General features: G+C 38.4%; 1 protein-coding gene across 2 annotated transcripts in view; it reads right to left on the reverse strand.

The window, feature by feature from the left end:
• Window positions 1–5,092: 5,092 nt before the first annotated feature.
• GUCY1A1 (guanylate cyclase 1 soluble subunit alpha 1) overlaps window positions 5,093–20,026 on the reverse strand; it is a 59,920-nt gene continuing 44,986 nt past the window's right edge. For both annotated transcript variants that reach the window (XM_090034720.1, XM_090034719.1), the window contains exons 5-9: window positions 18,836–19,545; window positions 16,338–16,823; window positions 15,464–15,607; window positions 7,897–8,051; window positions 5,093–6,140 (exon numbers count right to left, since the gene is read on the reverse strand). In XM_090034720.1, the coding sequence (XP_089890846.1) occupies window positions 5,939–6,140; window positions 7,897–8,051; window positions 15,464–15,607; window positions 16,338–16,823; window positions 18,836–19,545 (1,697 nt within the window). In that variant the 3' untranslated portion in view covers window positions 5,093–5,938. The remainder of the gene's footprint in view (window positions 6,141–7,896; window positions 8,052–15,463; window positions 15,608–16,337; window positions 16,824–18,835; window positions 19,546–20,026) is intronic.

The raw sequence follows: 20,026 nt of genomic DNA on the forward strand, positions 1-20,026 counted from the left end.
CACTTTGCAAAATCTAATATTACCATGGGGAGATGTATAATTCTGGAAAGGGAGTGAAAATGGTAAAGTGCATCATCACATATAAAACAACATATATTTTTTCCAGGTTAAAAATAAACCAGAAGCTATGTTAATAGGCTAGCGGCCTAGGACAGTATTATTGAGTTTAAGTTTGAAGCAAAAACAAATATTACTTCACTGGAATGAGTTAAAGACAATCTGTAGGGCTGTGAAATTGGAGCTTCATTACAAGGGGAAGCTAACAGACTGCAGAACAAAGGATAGCCTGATTGGTGGAACATCAAAACTATTAAAAGAAGAGAGTGTTGATAACACCCACAAAATGAAGAGTTTGGAAGGTATCAGGTTGATTAAAATGAAGTCAATTGACTCAGTCAGCACTACCTGACTAGAAATGCTGCTGCCACTGCTGGTAGTCAGTTCTAAACTTTGGGTTGACCACAACTCAAAGCAGGGGGCGTGCAACTGCACCCCTCCTAGATCTGCTCCTGAACATTAGTGCCTTTGCTTTCCAAGGGATTTAACTGCACTAGCAAGTCAGGGACTAAAAGAAAAGAATAAATAATGAAAAATTATATTTAAAAAATAGATCTGTTAACTGTAACCTTTAAAATGCACAGTTTAAGGAAGTATAGTTAAATCCATAATAAAAGTTTTTACTTTCTCACTGTTGGAGACACTGGAGAATTTGGCAGCTTCTCTGAAATTTGCTTTTGTCTACAGTGAAAGTTCCCAGCATTGTCACTAGTTGCTTTGACATGATTTTGTTGCTAGGGGGCCCCCAAAAGTCACTAGAAATAGTGAAAAATATTGTTAAATGCTGAACTCCCTGGATTATGTATGGCCCTGTGCAGTATGCAAATAGAAGGTTTCCTGATCCACTAACTCAGGGAGAGTCTGCTTTGGGTTGTTTTCTATTCAGCTGTTTCAAATCACAGTGGTCAGAGGCATGACATTTTCATCATTATAATATACATGTAAGGATGTACAAATATGAATGCATTTTTTTAAGGTTATTTCAGAAACATTCAGCGATGTCTTAGAGCAAAACACACCACTTAAATTCTAATTCTGACACTGTCAGACCGCAGTCCAAGATGAATTTAACAGTTTAGATAATGCTCAAGGGGTGCATATACATGAGATGTTTACTGCACAGTTGACTAATTAACTGTGCAGTAAACATTTCTGTATCTTCATGTGCATCCTTATTAGGGTTCACAAAGCTAATAAACTTTGCAGCAGGGTAGTACTTTTAAAATACACATACTGCCCTGCTTTGGAATTTTTTCATATGCAGCAGCGCGCATGTAGACACTACCCCAGATGGCTGGGGCAGAAGGTGCTTGTGTGGGGCTAGCCAGCAGACAGCCCCAGCGCTGAAGCACCCTCGTGCCTCATCCAGCTGCTCTGCTGCATTTGAAGCTCAGTCAGAGCAGCCCTGGGCTGGTAGGCTGACCCCCACGGTTCCCTGCCAGCCCAGGCTGCTCCAACCAGGCTCCACATGCTGTGCACGAATAAACTCCAGAGCAGTATGCTCCAGAGGTTTTGCTCCCAGGTGCACTTTCAAACAGCATGCCTGGGAGTAAAACAGAGTTTACTCATGTGCATTAATCACACGTGTAGATGTGCTCAGGGACTCATGCTTCTCTGAATTAGAATAACCTATGTAGAAGGCAGGAAACTTTTGTGAGCTTTGTCTTCTCTTTCTTCAAGGTTAGGTGTGATGTTGACAGACTGAAGCAGACTAATACCAGCTCAGGACTTGATTTAAAGCCTACTGAAGTCAAAGTTATGTATGAACATTGAAGTGAGATCTCCAGGGTCGTTAATTTGTGCTGCAATTCCTTCTGGGTCTGGTTCAGCAAAGAAAATCTGGTTGAGTAGGTTCGTTCCCATCACTAAATTTGTTACTTTCACCTCTCCACACCTGCAAATACTGAATTTCACTGGGGAAAGGATTCCACAGGGCCAAAGGGCAATTTCTTAGCCCTGTCCCTCTCCACCCTGAAAAATTCCTTTTTGGAGCATTCCTCTACAAGCATTCTTAAAATAAACTTAATACTTAAGTTTGAAAAAAAGACTACTGAACAAAAGTGAAAATCTGTGTAGTAACTTTGATTGGGAACCTTGTAACTTCTCAAGGTTCAGATGACAGAACAATTTCAGTTTAAGTCTATGATGTGCAGCAGAGATGGAAGCAAATCATGGAGGTTATTTCCATTTACAATAGGTAACTGCTGACTTAACTAGAAGCATTACTTTATGTTCAGGATCAAAAGGCACGTGAGACACGCAGCTTGTTGTTTGATTTTGCGATTCTTTCGAGTTTATTATTTCTTTGCCTGACTATCCAGCTTCATGTTCCAGCATAACTCCATATTTAACATTCAGCTCCTACCATTTAAGCTCAGAGAATGCATATCTTAAGCACTGCTGTTTTTCTTAAAATAATGGGTCATGTTCTCCCCTTTGTTTTGCAGTCAAGAGGAGAGGAAAAACACAATAATATCAGACCAATAAACCAGGAAATAAAGAAAGGCAAGGTGCCTGACACTTCTCCCTGTTGTCCAAATTGTTTTTTCAGTTTCTGGGAGTTTGGTTTTTTTTGCTTTGTTTTCACATGATGGTTTGAAAAAAGAACCTCAGACTAATTGCACTTCCTCTGGCACCAGAGATGAGAAAAAATCTTCCAAACATCTCCTTGACACTGTATCAGACCTTGATGGAATGAATCATTGTCAATAGAACTATTTGATTTATCTTTAACATTATGTGACAAAATTTTTAGGTTGATAGATCCTGGTTCACATTTATGCTATAAAGCCCCTTTGCACCACTTTGACAGAGCAAGGGACTGTAAACATAGATGTAAATTGTATCAGAACAGTGTAAAGTGTAAATGAGGACCATGCTCAATGAATCACCTTAATCTACTACAATTTGCATATCTGATGCAAGTGTTTCACCTTCTGATCTACCTTTGCATTTATATTGTTGTCACCAAATATTAACCGAGCTCCAGCATACTATATGGCTGAATGCAAGAGAACATATAGGACAACAGATTGGAAACAACTGTATTATATTGATCTGCTTGCAAAAAATATTATGTCAGTTAAACTTCATCTTTCTTTTGTAATTTTCAAAAGAGCGTACTTGTTGGCTTTTTGATGTTTTTGCCTTAGTTCATGTTTAAATAACAATATTTGGTTTTAAACAAAGGTATTTTTGCATTAGTACTTAGGTGCTGACTCAGTGAAGAAATTGAGCAGGAGCTTGATATCATTGAGACTTAAGCACATACTTAAAGCCTTGATTCAGGAAAAGACCCCAGCAGCACATTCTTATGCTGAGTCCTCTTCAGAAAGAAACTCAAGCTCATATCTAATTTTAAGAAGGTGCTTAAATCTCATTGACTTGAATGAGCTCAAATGTAGTTGCTTAAGGCTAAGCATTTGCTAAAGCACCTAGTCTGAATGCTTCCAGGCACATCTACATGTGCGTTAATCTGCCATAGTTACTGCACATTATTTCGTGCCTGTAATAACAAATACTAACTCAATGTGAAGTAACTGGTGCTACTGTGCAGTAGTGCCGGTGCACACATTTTCAGTGGCGCAAATGCACAGTAGACTAATTGTCTTGTGCATTAGTTCATTAGCACAGGTTTTCCTGTGATGTGCTAATGCTCAGCAGAATTAGTCTACTGTGTATTTAGCTTCTTGTGTAGATGTGTCCTCTCTGAAGTGCAGTATCAGTGGATAAGGAATATTTGGGCATTTTGAGACATAAAGTTATTGAAGACAATGATATCACAGAAATTTGCACTAGCTGATGTTCTGGCTCAAAATATCTTAGACTAAATGAGGCAGTCAGATGTTTGGGAGAAGAAAACTCTTTCTGTAAGGCCAAATTACACTCACTTCAAATGATTCCCTTTAAAAGAAGTGGGAGCAGTCAAAAAAATGCATGATGCATAGAGTCATGAATTTATATTAAATCAGTCCTTGAGAAAGGCCATCTATCCAATACAAAAATAATGTTCTCTCAATCAAAGTGGAACTCACACTATGGTGTCTTTTCCATACGGTAGAAGAGGAGTCATATTGGAGAAGAAAAGTGTTTTTATTAAAAAGTCCAGTTTATTTTTTCCATTTGCACTAAATGAGGGATGGACTGATGCTCAGACTTCAATTGTTATTGAATCGTGTCCCTTTTGTGGGTCTTCCAAGGAGTTCCCCTATAATGCTTAACTCTACAGGCATTCTCTCAGGACTTCTAAATCTTCTATGGCTATAACATAATAATATCTGTCAATAAAAACAATGCTGTTTTGACCCTATTACCAGCAAGATGTTCAAAATTGCTATGTCTCTGCAATGTTGTTGTTTCTCTGTTTTAAACAGAGCGTAGTTTTACTCTCCTAGTTTCTAAGTCCTCTTGGAAAATGATTCAGTATCTCCACTGCTATTCAGATGGTGCTTGTGGAAAATTTGTTTTAAGATACACTATTTTTTAAATTTGTTCCTAGGCATTTTACCATTAGCTCTGCTGGTGAAAATAGCAACTGGGATCTAATAGAAATAAATACATTAAGTACTGTGTGGTGCTCAGATACAATGGTAAATAAAGCCATGTAAGTACCACTGACACGGTCAGAAATGCTTGTTTCACTAACAAAACATTTTTTCTTATCTTCTATAATGCTGCAGAGTAAACAAAGCTAAGGGAAATCCAAACTGGCTCACATGTGCCAAGAATTGTTAAACAGGTTCCAGTAGCATAATCTAAAATTCTGTTATGCACAGACCACAGAAGCATGGTTTGCAGCATGGCTGCAATAGCTAAAAAAGCTTCTCAATTTCCTGGTAATAATGCTGCATGTATATACTTAAAGCCTTTCTCTTCACCTTAATTGCTAAATGACAATTTTTAAATGAATGAATAATATATATATTCAGAGTCTATTTCACCTCTGTATTATTTTAGTTTAACATCATATGTTCATATCAATGTGTTTCTGTGTTACATGCTGTGCAATCTGGTTGGAATTCATTTTCTATGTAAATACTTCCCAATATATTTTATTACAATCTTTGAAACAGTTAAAATTAAATGGCAACAAAGAGAAAACATATATTGCTACAACACATAATATAAGGGTGAAATAATTTTTAAATTGCATTTAAAACTCCATGAACTAAATACTGTTGCTGATTACAAAGGCTTTAGTATGTGATAATACATTTTTTGATCTATAAATATTTATTTTATGCACAATAATAAATTCAGAAAGAGTAAGCAGCATATTATGCTATATATACTGTTATTAGTTACCACTGACAACCTGATTCAACAAAATGCTGAGTGCCAACTATTCTCATTTACTTCAGCGCACGATAGGAGATGGTCCATATCTCATAAGACTCACCCAAAGGGCATAATGATGCAACAGAAGATTATGATGTCAGTTATAATTGTTTATGGATACTTCTCTGATCAAGCAACTAAATAGACTGTTTTTAATAAGCATTGGTGTGCGCAACTCACAATACTGCATGTGGCTGCATCATTTGTGCATCACGTTTCCTGCAACAGTATATGTACAACACTTCTAGAATTTGCAAAACAAGTAGGATTGAAATGGTTATGTAATACTTACAAATTATCACAGGCAAAACAAAATACTATAAAACAACATTTTAAAACAGTGAAGTTGAAATATTTAGTGACTGTATTTCTTATAGAAAACAAAAATAAAAAGTAGTCTGTGACATACTTCCTGAAATTTTAATACTGGTTTTCAGGTGTTAACAATCTAAAGTGCTTTCATATTTCATATACTTTTTATTCTCAGTGTATACAAAACTGAAAATATTTATAAAATTATTTTGTAAATGTGTGTATGTGCTATTTAGTCTATTCCTGTTGCCTTGCCTAAGAAATTTGCATTACCATCTTCAAAATCTCTCTTTTGAAACCAGGCCTTTGAATTTGTTCCTTGAATATAAGCATCCAGAAAATAACAAATCCCAGGGATATCACTGGGAAAGTTTGGAGGAAGTTCTTCTCTTGAACGGGGTGTGAACACAAAACCTGGGTATTCCTTAAGCAGCCTATGAGAAAATTAAAATGATTTGATTAAATATTAAATCAAACATTAAATTGTTGTAACTAGTGAAAACATTCTATCATTCTTCTTCATACATGATTTGTAAATCAGGACAGGTTCTGTTTCAACACCTTTCTGTTATCCAATGAAGAGATAAATTATCCTGTTTAGCTGGCATTCCCTTTGCTTACTGAGTGATTTAGTAGTCTGTAAGCTATTCAAACCAAAACATAGTCTCTCTTTCTATTACAACAAGGCAATATATTTGTTGTAAATACTTTTAAAAATCTATTTAACATTAGCTAGTAGATCAAATTAGTTTATAAGCCTGGCACCCGAATTAACCTTTCAATCAGAGAAATACGAAAAGGGTCTTAATACAGTGCTTAAGCCACCAAGCCTGGAACCAAAGGGACTTCATGCTCTAACCAGGACCTTTGTCTCAGTGGATCAGAAACTTGCCTAGTCCTCTTTCCTTTTAAGCCAATAAATACTAAATACAAAGTACAGTGGCTTATCTTGATATACTGAAACCAGGAAGAAGTACTCTGACTAGCTGACATTTCCAAGCGGTCTTCAGGTGTAACATTAAATGAAATACATTGCAATAATCCAATCCAAATGTGACAGACTTGGGGAATAATGGTGTTGAAGACTACATTTGACATCACTTACCATTGACTTGATATATGCATATAGAAAAAAAAGCATTCTTGGCCCCCATTCTTGACACCCAGAAATAACTGGGACTATAACAGGGATTTCTATATTGTGAACCAGAGGCACAAATATATGAATCTGTTATTTCTTCTTAATAGGAAGAAAAATCATTTCCACCCGTCTCTCAATTCCACCCAATAATGACACCTATTTCTTTATCTGAATTATTTCCCTATATTACAAAGGTATCGGGAAAAGGAACAGAGTTGTGCTGTGTTTCACGAGGGAGTCTTTTCATGTTCCAAATAATGATCAAACACATTGGTCACTGAAAATAACAATAGAGCAACTTAACTGCAACCCTATTCACTTCCAGTAGTTTTCATAGCAGAGTCAACAATACCTTCTGGTCATTTATATCAAGGACTGCTGACTAAAAAAATCAGCATGGTCATCTCTTTCTTACTCCTTATTAGAAGGCCATTGACCAGACTAGTCTAGGTGTCATATGAAAGTTAAAATTTCACTGAACTAGGGCCCAGAAAACTGAATAAACCAGGTACTGGCACAGTTGCTTCATCACAATTTTCTTATTTATCCTCCCTAAACAAAATTAAAAGATCTGGCAACAGTTGATGAGTTTATCAATCACTAGAAATGGTTTCTTAAGGAGATATCTGTTGTTCAGTTTTATTATTATTTTCAAAGGAGCCTAAGTCAGTTAGGTGCCCAGCTCACACTGAAAATTATTTAGTTCAGCATGGATCAGACTTCAGAAGAGGAAGAAAAAGCCAGACATGTAAAACTTCAAGGTCAATAGCAAAATGTATTCTATTTATTCTGAGTTGTTACTTGTAATAAATATGACACGGGAAAAATACATATTCTCTCTCACTCTTTCCTTTGCTGTTGCTACTGGCTGGATGTTTCTGGCTAAATGATGCAATCATGAGCTATACCATCAAAAAAAAAATCTCAGGAAAACAAAACTGAATTTTGTTCAGCATTTTGTTCTGAACTTTGTTAAAAAAAATGAAGACAACAATTGAGAAAGTACTACAGAAACTGTCATAAGTTTGGATTCATTTTAAGTACTGTACCTGTAAGTTGTTGGACTGACATTTATTTTCCTAGGTACACTGCAAGACTCGAACTTGTTGGCAAGAGTTACATTATTTCCAAAGAGACAATAACGTGGCATTTTAACTCCAACAACTCCAGCAAAGACGGACCCAGAATGGAGACCAATACGCATCTTTAAATGAAAGACATAGAGCAGCTTTTATTAGGTATAGTAATAATATTCTTACAGCAAGTTAGCTTTAGTACTTCACCTTTGAATGAGAATATTTTAGAGGTACTTATATTTAGTGGTGGGCCTGTAATTTTTTAAGATATGTTCTATTATCATTAGAGGGCCATAAGCTTGCTTAAGGAAAGACTAAACTGCTTAAATTTTCAGTCCATTAAAATTGAATCACCACTCATAGTCTTACTGACACCATCCAGCCCTAAACTGATCAAGGAATGACATCATACTATTATTATCAGGAATTATTGTCATAAATCTGAAATGCTTTTCTAAATATTTAGAGCAAGGGGTGCTGCACAGTAAAGAGGTGAGCTGGTAGAAAGGTAAGATGTAAGCAGTTCTGTTTTTTGGGTTTTTTTGTTTTGTTTTGGACTCCCTCTATACATTACAGATATCACACAATTAACTGATGAACTGTGCAGTTACCCTGAGACCGGTTACATGTGCAAAATACCTATCAAGCCATAACAAGGTTCAACCAGCTATAAAGTTAGACCTTGAAAATGTGTACTGAGTTTACAGCTGGTTGCTATCAAGCTTTAATTTGTACGTGTAGCAGGGTCTCCCTTGGGGCAGGCAGCCCCCACGTCTGACAGGGCTCCCAGAAGCAGAGGTGCACCAAGGACTGCTGGGGCTTACGAGTCTCATAACTGAGGGGACTCTCAGCCCCAGCAGCTTCCAACTCTGTAAGAAACCCCCCAGGCCTGAGGGATCACAACTGCCATGATCACCCAGCCTTGGGGGTCCATAAAATCCCCAAGGTTCCAGGATCACATACGATTCCATTCATCTGGTGTGTGGGGTGCCCCCACAGCTGGGAGCCCCTCAACTAAAAGGCTCCTGGACATAGGGCCTTGATTCTTGCTGGTGCAGGGGGAATCCAAGATCAGGTTCTCCCCGAATCAGCAAAAGGACACAACAGGATCCAATGCACAATCTCACAAACACGGCTCCTGCCATGGATGGATCTCGTATTAGATCCCTGCATGTGTACAGGGGGCCTCAGGGATGTAAAATAAGCTCTAAAGAAAGCAAATGGCAATGCATGGACCACACTCCCAGCTGAGCTCTGTTGAGATGGGCCTTCCTAGAACACAACCTACTGTATTTACTTTTATCCAAGATGAGGTTTCTTTCTCCAGCCTCAGGGCCAGAGCTCCTGGTACTGCAGTCATTGCTACATGGCCAGGCTAGAGCCAGAGTAAACACGTGCTCCAACTTTGAGCCAGAGACAGGAAGGATAAGTAGCAGCTGGAGATGCAGGGAGAGCATGGCGCAGTGACTGCAGGGGCAGGCCTATATGTAGAGTGGCCAGGTACCAGGGGGCAGAGGGCAGGAGTGCAGGGAGGAAACTGATGGGTGGGCGGGGTGCAGGCAGCAGGGGAAGGCAAGTGATGGGGAGCACTGGTGGCAGGAGGCAAGAGACAAAGGTCAGGCTCTGACCCCCCAACTGCCTGCCCCTGTTGCCAATTGCCTTGGTACAGTGGGGCCAGGAATGAATTTAAGACAACCCTCCAACAGTTAGATTCTATACATGGAAAATTATAACACATGTATACATTTTCCATGTATATAATAATTACTTGGGAGGCCTTCTTAAATTCAAAGTAGTCTTGGCTTTGGGTAACTACGGTTCGCAACTGGGGCGATCCACAGGAAGGTCCCAGCTCGTGTCCAGAGTTGTTGCTGCCGCCGGCTCGCGTCCAGCCCCTTTGCCCCCCAGCCCGACCAACCCAGCCCTTAGAGCCAATCCTTATCCTGAATGGTTACTAAAATGAGGGATTTGTATAACTGATGAAATAGTCACAGTACCAAAGGTACAGATTGCAGGAGTATGTGAGAGTTGCTCTGTCTTCTGAAATATATCTTAGGATTTGCATATTTTGCTTCTTTGATGCTGTCCTTTGTTTCATCTATTTAATTTTTCTCCCTTTTTAGAACCTATTATCTGGCCTTTTCAGAACAGGATTGAGAGTTAGCAGCAGGGCGGTACTGGAAAGTTTGCATTGTTACTGCCTGTGCTGTTCCATCTCTTTGCATCAACAGAACTCTCAATTCCACACCTCCAATAAGGGCTAAATTCATAATCTGTATAATTTTAAATAGAAAATCATCTCTCTCTGAAACAAAAGCAACATCCACCCACATAGAAGAGCCAGCCAATGATTAAGGTATGCACATTAAATATTAATCTGGTTTAAAATAAGTAATTTGCAGTTAGGCTTTTTTCTCAGAAAATTCATTACAGAAAGCAGACTGTGTCTTAGATTTTTTGTTCTACAAAGCCACTAATGTTTCCATGAAGAGACAAAAAATACAGGCAACTTCAGTTGCATTCAAAGTTTGTATCATCTAATGCAATGCAAATTATATTTTGTATATTAAATCCTTTTAAAATTAATTTTAAAAGTGTAATAGCATTTCTGAACTCAAACTATGGCAGTTTATGATATAAAGTATAAATCTGTTAATTAAATATCATCAAATGTTTTCTGCATCCTGATTATATATTTTTTTTTACTTTCAAGGAATGTGAATTACAATAAGCACTGGTTGATTCTATGGCATGGCTTTTTCTCTGATAAAATAAAGATCATGCCATCATCTTAATAAACATAATAAACATTTATTTAGCCTTAGACAGTAATTTGCTTTAAATTAAAATTGTGAGGAGGGGCATGAATTTAAAAATGAATTAATAAACAAAAACTGGAAAATGTGGTTGAAAAGGAAAAAAACATTGAAGAGGAAGTCAGAGGCCTGTGTACCTATTTAAAATGGGGTCCCACCCAAAACATACTGAATTCAATACAAAGCTACACATCCATGTTTTGGAGCAGGGCCAAATGTTGCAGATCTTTGTGAAAATAACAAAATAATTGACCATTCCCTTTACTGTCATCATGCACAGGAGTACATTTATTCCCCCTAATCTCATTCATTTCATTCAATGAGATGTAAAACCATGTTTAAAGTGTAACATGTGCTTTTGAACTGAGGCTTTGTATGTTATAAATCTACTGATTCATAACACAATTGAAGTATTGACGTCACACAGACTGTAATTTTATTTTAATTGTTTAATACATGACTGAAAAAACCTGTCAATAAGAACATAGGAATGCCTTTTACTGGGTCATACCATAGGTCTATCTTGCCCAGTGTCCTGTGTCACACAGTAGCAAAGAGTGGATGCTAAAAGAGAAAGTGAACTGGGTATGACCAGACAAGGTTCTTTGGGTGAATCTGATATCTTTTATTAATTAGACCAACATAACTAGTTGGAAAAAAGAATTTCTCAGCAAGTTTTTGGATTTAAAAACCCATCATCAGGCTGAGGAAGCATCTGTAGTTAGCGTGTACTCTTCCTGGATGGAATGAATAGTAAAGAAGCCAGAGGCTGATATGCATGCAAGAAAGCCAGTCAGTGAAGATGTAAATTGCTTGCATATTATACTTGTATCATGCATACTATCTTGCATACCATGTTGCATGCATATCAGCCTCTGGCTTCTTTACTATCCATTCCATCCAAGAAGAGCACACGCTAACTGCAGATGCTACCTCAGCCTGATGAAGAGTTTTTAAACCTGAAAGCTTGTTAACAATTTTTTTCCCCCAACTGTTTAAAGTTGATCTAATAAAAGGTATCAGATTCACCCAAAGAACCTTGGCCTATGTCCTTAGACCAACACAGCTACAGCCTATACCCCTTGGTATGACCAAGCTTTTTTCCACTGTTCCTCTCTCATTTGCAGCCTCCAGCATTTATGATGTAGAAAGCTCTAATTCAGAGGTTGTGACACTACTTGTCATGCTCAATAGCTACTGATGCCCCTTTCTTCCAAGAATTTTTCTAATTCCATTTTGAATCTGGCTAAACTGTTAACTTACACAACACCTGGTGGCAATGAGTCCCACACTTTAATTACATGCTGTGTTAAAAAGAACTTCCTTTTGTTAGTTTTACATGAGTCACTTTACTGTGCATTAGACTAATATAATATGCAGTAAAGCGCCGCTGTCTATATGTGCGCAGGACTTACTGAGCATTAAATTAGTCTAATGCACCATTTGCCAGTACCAACACATAGAGGTACTAGATAAACAGTGCATTAGCTAATGTGCTGTAGTGCACGTGTAGATGCTGACTGGGAGTAATGTGCTCCAGGTCAGCGCAGGCAGCAAGAGGCCCGCTGCTGTCTGGCTAAGCCCTGATGCAGGGGAGCTGTGCCAACTGCAGGGGCAGCTGTCTCCCTGCCACGTGGGAATTGGGATGGGTCCCAATCCCCACATGTCTGGGTGAGCTGTGCCAGCTACAGAGGCAGCTATCTTCCTGTTTGTATAGGGATCAGGATGGGTCCTGATCCCATGGCCAAGACAGCTGTGCTGGCTGCAAGGGCACTGTCTTCTGTATTTCCTCACAGTCCACCTTGGTCTTTACCACTTTGAATAATTTTGTGTCATTAGCAAGTTTGTCCATTTCAATACTCACTCCCCTTTCCAGCTCATTTATGAATTTGTTAAACAGCACTGGGCCCAAAACAGATCCCTGTGGGACCCTGCTGTTTACTTCTTTCCATCCTGAAACCTTACCATTTATACTCTGTCTTTGGTTTCTCATTTGAGCCAATTTTTAAGCTACAAGTGGATATTCCTTGTAATCCTACGACAGCCTAACTTAGTTAAGAGCCTCTGATGGGAGACCTTGTCAAGGCTTTTTGGAAGTCCAAATGTACTATGTCAACTGGATCACCCTGATCCACCTGCTTACTGACACTCTCAAGGAACTCTAGTAGGTTGGTGAGGCATGATTTCCCTTTGACAAATCCAGCAATGTGCTGAATAAATCTTTTTCATTATTATTTTTTCTGTCAGTTTTCCAGGAACAGAAGTTAGGCTCGCTAGCCTATAATTCCCTGAATCCCCTCTAGGGGCTTTGTTGAATATTGGAGTCTTATAGGCAACCCTCCAGTCCTCTGGTACTGAGGCTGGTTTTAGTGATAGTTTGCATACTATAGTTAGGAGCTGGACAATTTCCAACCTGTATTCTTTCAGGCCCCTAGGATGAGTGCCATCAGGTCCTGGTGATTTGCTGTTTAGTTTATTACTTTCTTCTGTAACCTCATCTATTGAAACCTCAGTTTGGGTCAGCTCCACTGACTTGTCCCTACAGGGTGTGTCTACACATGCATTTAAGGAGGCAAAAATTTAATGCACATTAGCTTAATGCACATTAAGGTGATTTAGGTTCGCATCTACACATGCATGTGTTAAATCCATTAATACCATGTGCATGGACTAATGTGGGACTAAAGTTAGTCAGTTCATACACAACATGAATGTGCCTTAGTGCATCTACATATGCGTTAATGTGTTTTAGCTATTCATGCCTCAATTTGATACTTGCTTTTGCAAGTATCAAATTTAGGCAAAAATAGCCTAAAATCACCATTTTTAAGATCCATTAAGGGCAAGCACATATAGAAGTGTGCCCTTAATGTGCCTTAAATTGAGCTAACATACCTTAAATTAGCACATGTAGACGTACCCAGAGAGGAGTAGATTTGGAGAGGGTATTTCCCTAACATCTTCCAAAGTGAAGGCAGATGCAAAGAATGCATTTAGTTTCTTAGCAATGGCCCTGTCATCCTTTCGTGCCCCTTTTACACCTTGATCATCCAAAGGCCCAACTGACTTCCTTGCAGGTGTTTAGCTTCTAATGTACTTAAAGACTTTTTTATTGTTACCTTTCATATCTTTAGAACAGGGGTGGGCAAAATGCTGCCCAGGGGCCAGATGTGGCCCACCAGGACCAGACCCTCTATCCGGCCCTCAGGGCCCCTAAAAAATTTAGAAAATTAATATTTATCTGCCCCTGGCTGCCTGTCATGTGGCCCTCAATGGCTTGCCAAAACTCAGTAAGTGGCCCTCTGCCCAAAATAATTGCCCACCCCTGCTTTAGAAAATTTCTCCTTAAATTCTTTCTTAGCTTGTCTTACAATTTTACATTTGATTTGCCAGAATTTATGCTCTTTATTTTCCTCATTAGTATTTGACTTCAACTTTCTGAAAAAAAGACTTCTTCCTGCTTATTGTCTCTGCACCTCTGCCATTAAACCATGCTGGTTTTCTTTTGGTTTGCATTCCATTTCTTTTTATTTGTGGTATGCATTTGCTTTCTGCCTCCAATACGGTATTCTGAAGCAGTTCCTATGCTTTTTCCATGTACTTCACCTCCTACAGGGCCCCTTTTAACTTCTATCTAGCTTCCTTATTTTGGTGTAGGCTACCTTTTTAAAATTAAAGGCTACTGCGGCAGATTTCCTTATCCCTCGTACATGGATGTGAAACCCAACTGCATTGCAGTTAGTATGGCAGAGTGGCTCAGTAACACTTACCATTTGCACCAAATCCTGTGTTCTACTAAGGACCAAGTCAAGAACAACCTTTCCTTTTGTAGGTTTCAGAATTAACTGCTCCAGGAAGCAGTCTTTTATGACTTTGAGATATTTGGTCTCTGCATCTTATCCTGATGTTAAATTGACCCAGTCTGTTTGAGGATAGCTGAAGTCCCCCATTATTACTGTGTTTTCCACTGTTGCGGCTATTTATTTCCCTTACCATTTCTAGCTTTCTGCTGTCATCCTGATCTGGGAGTTGATAGTATAGCCCCAGATGTACTTTTTGTCTACTGAAATACAGAATTTCTATCCATAAAGATTCTATGGTACCTCTCATATCAGTTGAAAAATCTACCCTATTTGATTCTATGCAGTCTTTGGTGTAAGGTGCCACGTCCCCACCTACTGTATCTTTCCTGTATAACTTGTATCCTGATATTGCAGCATTCCATTGTTTTCCTCATTCCACATTTCAGAGATACCTCTTACGTCAATAACATTTTTTCAATATCATGTCAAAATTTATATATTGCTGCAATCAGGATTATAGTTGTTCTTTTGGTGATTCATATTCATCTGCTGCTCTCAAGGAGACCCTTCTAAATATCATTTTCTCAGTTTTTAATAGGGACAGGGGTTTACTCTTCTAATTAAAATATTTTAATAGAATATTGCAAGTCTTGGTAACTTTATTGCTCCTGAAATAATGACAGTATATCAATGTCCTGCTATCGACTTCTGTACATTTAGGTCCTCCAAATTGATTCTCAGATTTCTGGTTTTGTTTTCTTCACAAAACCTTAACTCATTAAAATATACCATCAAGCAATTGTGAAATTAATCATACTTATTTCCCTGTTTGTCCCAATGTATTAAATATTATATAAGATGGCAGTTCATTGATGACAGACAGAAACAAAAAATGTATAGATGTATGATAAAATGTACAACCTTAATAGGCTCTCCATGGGGAGACATCACCTCATCTGAAAGCTCCATCATCTTCAGAGCCATTAAGGCTACTTGCACAGCGTGAGTCTCACTTTCTTTGTGTAAACCACCAGCCACACAATAGGCATCTCCAATGGTCTCCACCTGAACAAACACATTTGGTTCTTACTGTACACACAGCTTTAAATAAAGAAAACACACAGCGTGGGCTTAAGTACTGTCAGTGGACCGCACCCTGAAGCCAAAATCCTGTTGGCTTTAGCTAGAATTCTACTAACTGGGCCAAGTGATGCAAAGATCATTTTGCAAGTAAGCCTACAAAGAGTGATATATGTTGGTGATCTGTGATGGTGGCAATGCATTTATTACATTAAAATATTTTTGTTCCTCACCTGCTGTGAGACTTTGGGCTTGCTCTGATCAGTTGTCTACTCCACATTCACACCAATATAAGTGACAGCAGGATTTTAACCCATGGTTTCTAACTTCCATTAAGTTTCCCATGTGGCTACACAATCAGCTGATTGTTTGTTATCAATCTCTGTGTTACTTTGTAACTTATTATACTATAGAAGATGTTGAAAAATGGGCTGCATGCAGCTCCTGGGCAGTTCTGGTGTAGCCCCTGATGAAAAGCAGGGTAACATGGGTAGTACAGAAGTATTTGTCACCTCTTTGCCATATGAAGACTTTGAAAGGCCACTCCTAGAAGACTGTAGCTTGGCCACCTCCTCACCCTCTCTCCATGTTATGATCCTACTATAATTAAGGTCAGTATTCAAGTAATTTTTCAAGTCCTATCATTCTCTGTACCATTGTAGTCTCCCTTCCCCCCCTGCCCCAAAATGACATAAAAATGCAATACGTTCTCTACCTTGTAGATATCTAGTTCTCCACACTGGTAATCAAAGCGAGTATAGAGTTCATTAAGCATGGTGATAACCTGCATAGGTGAGCACTGTGCGCAGATGGCAGTGAATCCGACAATGTCAGAGAACAGCATTGTGACATTACTAAATTTCTTGGCTTGCACAACTTGTCCCTGCCAGAGCTGCTGAGCGACTTCACCAGGAAAAATTGAGAACAAAAGATCTACCGTCTTCTTCTTCTCCTCTTCAAGAGCTTGGTGGGCCTGCTCCAAAGTAGCTTTCAGTTTTCCTAACCTCTTCTTCAGTTCATCTTGAGCTCTGGCTTGTTCTCCTATCAAAACAACATCCCTCAGTGCATTATGAATTGGAATATCTGAAAGGTACAGTCCACGACCTGTAAAATCTTCTAATCTATCCACACAAGGAGATCCCAAAAACAAGATAGCATTGGATTCAAAAATATAGATCATTTGGCCTTTAAGATCCATGACCTAAAATAAGTAAAGAAAGAAGAGTTGAAGCATGTCATCCACTGTCCTAGTTTGAAATGGGAGGACTCAGGGAAGGCACAGCATGCTGTATGATTCAAGAAACAGTCTTGTTCTCAGTTGTTCTGTTTCAAATAATTCACTAAATAGAAAATGTGGTTCTGTGCCATTGGAAGCCATTAAATGGGTTTAGCAAATTATTAAAGCTATGGAAGTGCTTCTGGCACTAGAGTTAAACCAATAATGATTGAAAAAATATAGACTTATATGGTATCCACAGATATTTGTTTTTACTAGGGAAAAAACAATCATCAAGAGCAGTTTTGTCCATTATTATATATATACATATTGGTATGCAATCTTTGAATTTGATTATATTGACTACACTGCCTGTTTTATGCACAGTTGTTTTGTATATGAGGAAAAATAGAGAAATCTTTTTGTATTTTAAGACAGTAACTTTGCAAACTAATGCAATTTAAAATTGAAGAGGCCTAAGTATAAAGAACAGTATATGTTAGACTAATAAGGCAGTAGAATACCCTGCTTGAGGAAGCTGTAGAATCCTTAGTAGAGGTTTCCAAGAGGTAGGAGAATGATTTGACAGCATTCCTGCATTTGTGTAGTGCTTTGGACCACATGATCCTTGCAGTCCTTTCATAACTCCCTCCCAATTTAGAGATAGCACCAGAATAGCACCCCTCGCCACTGTCAGTCTTTGATGAAGCAATGCTGCATCACCCAGACAAAGGAGCTGGGCTGTAGCAACTCTGTCCTGTCCAACTGTGCAGCTAGACAAGCCATGTGCTGGGCACCCTGCTCAAGTAAAACCACTCTCCTTCTCCCCACAGCCCCATGGAAGTTTTGCCCAGGACACAACACTTATTAGTTATGTTTCTGCTTTCCAACCCTACAAATCTATTATTCTGCATTTTAATTACCTACTGAAGTAAAGAAAATGTATTTTATTAACTATTTTGTTCCTTTATACTTATCACGTATAGGATATGAAGGTGTTCCAGAGCTCTCTTTATGTTGCTTTAATGACATAAATGCTTTTGGAAACTGTGAACCACAGCAGTCTTTAAGATCTTGCTTTTACTAAAGACCTTAGATAAAGTAACTAAAGTAGGCCCGGTTTTTCGAACATTTTGCTAAGGTAAAAGCTGACTAAAATTTAAATATTTGTCTTTAATAAGGTTCTTGGGATGATGCAGCCGGATTGGAAAATGGTAATGGGTTTTAGTGATCTTCACTTATAAGTCATCAGCTTGAATTTGGCATAGATCAATAATGATGAAATACTGTTGTCTTGATTATAAAAAGCCCTGTGTTGTCACAGTCCATTTGCCAGAGTTCCAGTCCACAATACTTAAAAAGAGTCACCACATAGAACTAATAGGAATCTCTGATAGCAAAGGTATCAAAGACTGAATTAGCCTTGAGTGTGTTCTACCTGCTTACTCCTCGAGGTGTTCTCTCCAGATCAAAGATGGGGTGGGTTGAAGCTACTTTCTCTATTCTAGAGATGATCTGTCATCAATCTAATACAATTTCTCCAATACAAAAGTGTCTCTTTACCCTCACAATTCAACATGTTCTTCAAAACAAAACAAAACAGAACAGGACAGAACAACACAAAACAATAAAGGACCAAATTTAACTCATTAATATTCGCACTGAAGTAAAAAATACTTTTAATGGGAGTAGGGCTTCAGAATTTGGCCTGCTTTGTAGTACAGAACCTTCTATGTCTAACTAGAGGTGAAAGTTTAGTTTACTATCTTCCCCAGAAACTCAAGGCTATATGGTGTTTATTACTATTATTAGTATGCTTTTGTTGTTGTCATTTTATTGTATTAGTTGTTGGGATGCAAACAATATAAAATTACAGGTTTTATTTCATCACTGACTGGTTTCTGGTGGCCACTGATTTATAACTCTGCCCTCCACCTATCAAAAGAGAAAAAGAAAGGAAGATGTTATAAGGTAAACGGCTAGAAAACAGTTCTTACCCTTGAAGACTTCTTAATAGAACTGTCCCATCTCCTTACTCGTACAGTGAACTGCATATTCAGCATTGCCATAATCCCACTAAACGTGCAGTTTATTTTTGGAGTAAGAATTTCAAAATACTCATCAAAGTTTGTTTTTGGTTGAAGTTCTCTCCTATTCATAAGTCTCCTTATCCCATTGCCAATTTGTAGAACAACCATATCCTTGTCAAACATGAAATGAAATGGAAAGGTCTTACAAAACAAAGAAGCAGAGATTACAAGTGAAGACTGTGGGTTACATGGAGATAAGGAAGGTTTTGTGCTTTTGACTTGTACAGAGTACAACAAATATGGTTGGTTAATAAACTCAGTGCATTCATTACGGAAGCAAGGAGGCATCAATGTCACTTCCACATCAGTTTCATATAAAATACGAGCTGCTGCTTTAATAATACCAGGAAGAATGAGACTAGTTGTTTTTTTAGGAAAGAAATAGTACACATTTAAAAAGTCTTGATCTTTTTCCAAACATAATATGGAGGCTTCTTCAAGTCTGTCCTTTTTTACTCCTTCTTGGCTATGGCCACTCTGCTTCAGAAGGGTACTGAAACTGTTTAAGAAGTCCTTAAGAGTTCCACCAACAACTCCTAAGATATGTTCATCCTCTTCATAGCATATTTTAAAGAGCTCTTCACCAAGGGATTTCTTTGCAACATCCACTGGAACACCTGTAAGCATAGACCCACAATATGATCACATAGGCTCTTTTAAGCAACATACTACACACAAAAAATGGCAATGAATTTCACTCTCTCTCCCTCCACCCAACTACAGCCACGTACTTCTAGCATTATTTCTTCAACACTGCAAAAACACCAAAGGACTCTGGTTTGGGAGCCCCATCATGGCTTAGCCAAAGATGTAAGAATCACTTCCTATAAAACAGGGACTTGGTGGCTTTCATTACCACAGGTTATCCAATTCCACTTTTCCTTCAGAGATGAAGAGACAGACAGTCTTGACTGGGGCTTTCTTGACTAGGGGACTAAAAGTATATATTTGCATAGCACCGACCTCTTGGTCATTAAGCAACTCCTAAATACAGCATTGGTAAAAATAGCCTTGTTTGGTCAATCTAGTACTAGTGTAACACACAAGCACAAGGAATAACATGTTTCAGTTCAAACTTGGTCTCATTTCTGCAGACTA

Source organism: Crocodylus siamensis, chromosome 2 (assembly GCF_052110815.1).
Source record: "Crocodylus siamensis isolate JL-2025a chromosome 2, ASM5211081v1, whole genome shotgun sequence".
Classification (NCBI taxonomy): Eukaryota; Metazoa; Chordata; order Crocodylia; family Crocodylidae; genus Crocodylus; species Crocodylus siamensis.